At 46.6% G+C, this 6,000-nt stretch overlaps 1 protein-coding gene across 2 annotated transcripts in view; it reads left to right on the top strand.

Annotated features, from left to right (window-relative positions):
* The window catches only part of PTDSS1 (phosphatidylserine synthase 1), a 71,554-nt gene extending 66,963 nt beyond the window's left edge, over positions 1–4,591 (top strand). Inside the window, exons 12-13 of one of the 2 annotated variants that reach the window (XM_003902996.5) lie at positions 307–376; positions 2,722–3,810. In XM_003902996.5, the coding sequence (XP_003903045.2) occupies positions 307–376; positions 2,722–2,831 (180 nt within the window). In that variant the 3' untranslated portion in view covers positions 2,832–3,810. Of the gene's footprint in view, positions 1–306; positions 377–2,721 lie in introns of both variants that reach the window. The other variant, XM_021942520.2, reaches the window with a different exon arrangement.
* The last annotated feature ends 1,409 nt before the right edge of the window (positions 4,592–6,000 follow it).

A 6,000-nucleotide genomic window follows, 5' to 3' on the forward strand; every position in this document is an offset into this window, starting at 1 on the left:
AGACACGATGGCAGTCTGGTAGACAGTAATATTTTTTTTTCAGTAAAAATAATAATTTCATCCTTTACTTACACCTTCAGTCTAAAGAACTTAAGGCATGTTGTGGAAGGACTGATTCTGCATCACCCGGGAGAGGAAAGAACCTGGTTTTTATAGCCAAGAAACATAAGCACAGGGAGGTTCTGTCACTTGCCAGTGATGATCCCAGCCTGGGAGAGGCAGGGACGCAGCGTGCTCGCCTTTTACTCTGCCACTTCTCCCAGGGAGTTCCTGAAATTCCTGCACTAAGCCTGTCTCTCTCCCTAGACCTACTCAGAGTGTGAAGATGGCACCTACAGTCCAGAGATCTCCTGGCATCACAGGAAAGGGACAAAAGGTATCTTCTTGTTCGTTGTTTAAAATTTTACTGGGTCCTTGAGATGTGGAACTATTACTTATTCTTTAAGTGGAGATGATATAAGCCTTCAAGGGTCTCAGGCCTACCCGTCGAATGTCTCCTGTCACTTATTAAGGAGCATGCAATGGCCGGGCATGGTGGCTCACGCCTGTAATCCTAACACTTTGGGAGGCTGAGGCGGGTGGATCATTTGAGGTCAGGAGTTCGAGATCAGCCTGACCAACATGGTGACACCCTGTCTCTACAAAAAATACAGAAATTAGCTGGGTGTGGTGGCGGGCGCCTGTAGTCCCAGCTACTCAGGAGGCTGAGCCAGGAGAATTGCATGAACCCAGAAGGCGGAGGTTGCCGTGAGCTGAGATCATGCCACTGCACTCCAGCCTGGGCAGCAGAGTGAGACTCTGTCTCAAAAAAAAGAAAAGAAAAGAAAAAAGAAAAAGAAACGTGCAAAATGCTCACAGGATCTGAGTGAAAAACTTGGTTTGTAAGAAGAGGCTCCATGTAGCTCTGCCCTTCGTGAGGGCCCCACACTGTTTCAAGCACCCTGATGGGAACGTTCTCTTGGCTTTCATCATGAGTGAACAGGAAGAATTGTATATCCGGCCAGGCACAGTGGCTCATGCCTGTAACCCCAGCACTTTGGGAGGCCATGGCAGGATCATTTGAGGCCAGGTATTTGAGACCAGCGTGTGCAACAGAGCAAGACCCTGTCTCTACAAAAAGCTTAAAAAATTAGCCAGATGTGGTGGCACATGCCTGTAGTTACAGCTACTCAGGAGTCGGAGATAGGAGGGTCACTTGAGCCCAGGAATTCGAGGCTGCAGTGAGCTGTGCTTGCACCACTGCACTCCCACCTGGAAGACAGAACAAGACCCTGTCTCTTAAACAAAAACGAAAACAAACAAACAAACAAAAGAATTGTGTATCAGAAGGAAAAGGCTTTCAAAAGGGGGATCATTTTAATGGCATTTATTCAAGAGGCAGAGCAGAGCAGTGTAAGAGATTTCAGTCGTGTAGTTAGGGAGCCTCCACTGGCCTCTAAGGATCGCTTTGGGAAGATTTGGGGCCACCTGGTTATTTCAAAGAATTAGACTTGTAGAATAATGACATTGAGGTGACTTCATTGGACAGTAATTCCTTGTCAATCCTTATAAGCTGATTGGGAAGCTTGGCTGAGGAAAGAAAATTACAAATACTAAAGACTGAATTTTAGTTCACAAAATTGCTCAGAGAAACGGTGGGCCAGTGGAGAAGAAAGCGCTCTGTTGCAGTCATTCTCCAAAGTTCTTTTGGCATCAGGCTCATTAAAGATCTCCCAGGGGAGATACTAGCATACACTCTGCTGAGTTGCTGGCCGCCCTTTTGGGGAATTTCTCCTGAATCACGGAATTGATCAGTGAGCGACCCGTTGTGAAATCTGATAGAGATGGGCAGAGGAGCTCCCCAGGTATCTTATTTAGAACCATGCCCTTACAAACAACCTTGGCACTCACAGGATCTCCACTGAAAAGAATTAAGCAGTAGTAGAGATGTATTTACTAGATGGAATAATAAAAAAAGAAAACAAACAAAAACAGAAGTCTTCTGAGTGGGGAAAGAATCTCTTAGTCTAAGCCAAATGCTACTTACAGTGGAGACAGTAACTCTGGTAACTTTTTCTTTGCTGGCAGCCTCAGGTGGCGATTTCCTATGGGGCTGGATCAGAGCCCTGGGGCAGAGAACCAACCCTTTGACTTGGCCTCTAGGCCAAGCAGGGACTGACCACAGGCTCAGCCGGAGGGCAGAGGCTGCCCAGTGCCCTCCCTCATGGGCAGCAGGGGCCTGAATTGTAAAGATGTTCTCCAGATCAAGTGGTAGAGGGCGTGAAATAGCTCTGATTTTATAGTGTCAAGAATCTTTCCTGACGTCGGTTTTAGAAGGTGGTGTGGAGCAGGTGAAGGGATGGAAACCCTTGGTTGCAAGGCAGGATGGGCACCGCATGGTGTGTGTTCTAATTGCCCCTCGTTCGGGCTTCCGTTTCACTTGTGCTCTCACTTCTGGTCCTCACCATCATGACCATGTCCATCATACACAGGGCAGATGTACACACGCTTCAGGAACCACCCAGACTTTGGGGGGCTGTTGCGTTGAACCCTGTGCCAGGCGTGTGCTCCTTCAGTACTAGTTCTTGGAGAGCCTCGCCTTCATTTATGAATGAGGCCACTAGGGGGAGTGCACGTATCAGGGAAGAACCTGTTCCCCGGGAAGCCTAGGGCGGTCTGGAAAGGGACAGCCACCAGTCTCCAGAGCCCAGGGTGACGGTGTGCTCTGATTCCTTTGGCCAGGTTCTGAAGACAGCCCACCCAAGCACGCAAGCAACAACGAAAGCCATTCTTCCAGGAGAAGGAATCGGCATTCCAAGTCAAAAGTCACCAATGGCGTTGGAAAGAAATGAAAAACCCTGGTTAATCAAAGATGTTCCAGAGTGCCTAGAACTGAGAGGGAAACGGAACTCATTTGGATCTCCCTGTGAGGAGGTCGAGGCGCACAGGGCAAGCAGGAAGAGGCGAGGGCACTTGGGGGTCATTATTTGAGATCGTAAGTCTTGTTTCCCACAGACCTGGCCGCGTCAGGCAGCTCATCGCCTGGGGGCCTTTGCCAACGTGGGGTCTCTTCTAACTTCAGCACTTGGCATGCGGTCACCGGTAGCAGTGCGGTGTGTTGGAGGGAAACGGTAGCTATTCCTTACCAGTTGCCAACAGCAGCTCCTCGCCTGCTGTATCGCGGATGCAGCATAAACATCTTTCTTCAGACAAGGCATTAACCCCATGGTTAATGGACTGGTCGCCAGTTTTTATTTTATTTTTACGAATCTACCTTTCCATTGATTGATTTAAGTTCAGGCCACTTTTCTGTCTTTTATTTGGTTACTGTTGTTATTTGTTTTTAAGTTAGGATGCTTTTTAACAGCCTTTAGAAGCCGCTGCTGAAATTGACATTGGGGGAAGGGTTCCCCTTCCTTCTAGAGCAGAAAAGGGAGAGAGGTGTTGCATTCCTGTTTGGTAACCTCAGTCTCCTGTAAGACCTTCCACCACATGGCGAGTGTACACCAATCAGGAGAGGGTAGCTGCCTGCATAGGAGCCTTGCTTCCGATTATTCCCTTCCCAATGTTATTCATCCGGACTTACCCACAGTGCACAAAAGCAAACCTGCTGGAGAGGCAGTGAACACCACAGCTTCTGCCCAGCCAGGTGCCTTTTACATCGGGTTTGTTCTCCTTCCATGGTGTGTTGCTGACATTGTCACTGAGTCCCATGTGAGGTGCTGGTGAGTATTACCTTTCATCTGTGCCATGCTCTGGAACCTTGACCCTGATAGTTCACCACCTCTGATGGATCCCTGTTTTAAATAAAACAATTCACGTTAAAGCCTATCAAAGGTCTGTCTGTAAAATGCTCATTTTCTTGCATCCTACTGGTATCTTCCATGGATTGTAAGCAGTCAGTGTGTTTTTCAAGTGACTTTAGGACAGTATATATGTGTTTTATATAGTGAGAAGAAAAAAGAAAAGATGTGTATTTTAAAGGGCTTATGGATATATATGTCCTACTTCTTAGACTTGCCAAGTGACCAACAGGAAATGAACAACATAGTCATTGTTTTTTCCTGTGGTAATGGTTTCCAAGTTGGATTTTTTTTTTCCTCTAACAAGAGGCCAGTACCCAGTTGATTAGCTTACAGATACCAACTCACTGAAAGTAATCTCTTTTGTTCTCTCATTTCACAGAGCACAAAGGTTCGTTTCGATGTCTCTTCTTCTTTAAGGAAATCTTTAACCATAGAAGTGTCATGTTTTTCTTTTTCTGCAAAAGAATTCTGAGATGAAGGGGTTGAATGAATCATGCCAGCCAGGGTCACATCCTGTCCTCGGGGGGCCCAGGGCTCAATAGGAGATTCTGCGGGAGTGGAGAAGCGTCAGTGGCAGCTCCGCTCCCTTGGCAAGTGAGGGGTTTGGCTGTGATGAGCCTCAGCTCCAAGCTCTTAAATGTCCTCCAGCCAGCATCCGCCTGCTTCCCACAAAAGGATAGAAGAGAGGCAAAGTGTGTGTTTTATAAAACCTGCCTGCACTTTTATAACCGATCAAAGAGGCCATTTTTAAACATAGGTACAATTTAAACATAATCGTACTTTGCAAATAAATGTCTTTTGTTTCATCCTGTGTTGTGTATCTCTAAGCATGACATACTTGTGCCCATTGGACACCTGTCTCTTCTTTCTCGTGCCTGTGGTGCCTCACTGAGTGTTTCCGGGTTCACTTTCCAGGAGCGCTGGGCCTGACACTTTCATACTCGTCTGACTGTAGCCTTGGCCCAACTGATGGAGCATGTGTGCTTCCTCCGTGGCCAGCCTACAGGAGGCAGCTGTTTCGCAGGTGGTGAATTCGACTTTACTGTGGCGTTGTGAAGAGCAGGGTGCACAGGAGACAATTTTTTCTCCATGGCTTTGTAAGAAACAGCCAGGAAAGTCCTCAGATACTTTCCATGCCCTTTCTTTGAGTTGAAACTTTCTATTTCCCTTCAGTAAGAGCTCTTTACTATAGTACTTACAAAACCAGTGCTTTCCATGGCTGGCTAGAACCACAGCTGCCATTCCTTTTAGAAGCCATACTGCTGGGTTTGGTCTACTTTTTTCACCATTTGTATGGAAATAGACCTCACATTGATGGAAATAGAATGTATATTTCAGAATCATCATTCAATATCTGAAATGATTTGATTGTAAATGATCTCATGTCCTCTGTTTGCAAACCTCCCTCTTAAGAGACAACATTGTTTTGGACTGAAAGCATGAAGGACGGTTTATGTGTTTTTCCTTAAGTAGCATTGCATTGAGTGTTAGGTTCTTTTCCCTTTTTTTCATCCTTGGTCTTCCCAAAGCTTCTTCCCACATTTCTTGTGTCTGTTTTCACCATTCATAGAAACCTTGGCCAAACCACTCTCACCGCAATGCTAGGATGTTTCATGGACCTGTTAAGCATTTCGATGATTAAGACATCCTATCAATGCCAGTCTTATTTTCACTAGGACTCTGCTTTTACAGTAAACTCCTAAGGTGCGCACCCAGGAGAAAATAAAATTCGTTCCCAAATACAACAGGTTCAGCCTTCTTGGTCTTCCCTCAGAAGCCACCGTGTAGCACCCTGGAGTGATGCCTCTTTATGCCAAGGCCCACCCTTTGGAATTGGGAGGGTTTCGGGTAGAATCCTGCACTTACAGAGGCCCTCAGGGTCATTGAGAAGTGGAGGAGGTTGAACACAGAAGGGGAGGCTGAACACAAGGTGGGGAAGAAAAAATGTAACCATGGGCAGCCAGACTGAAGCTAGCCCTTTAAATACGGGGTTGGGGGGTTAACATGCACACTCTCTGGAATGTGCTCAGTGACTGCCGCAGAGTTCCTGGGCCCACCCTAATGTTTACCAGGTGGGCGTTGTTTATGTGGTTCTTATTGTTATGACAACTAGAATTCCCACAGTAGACTAGATAGTGCTCCATACCATTTCCCATTTATAGGATTGAAATCAAGATGTAAGGAGAGCTGGCCGGGCGCGGGACTCACATCTGTA

This window comes from Papio anubis, chromosome 8 (genome assembly GCF_008728515.1).
Source record: "Papio anubis isolate 15944 chromosome 8, Panubis1.0, whole genome shotgun sequence".
In the NCBI taxonomy this organism is placed as follows: domain Eukaryota; kingdom Metazoa; phylum Chordata; class Mammalia; order Primates; family Cercopithecidae; genus Papio; species Papio anubis.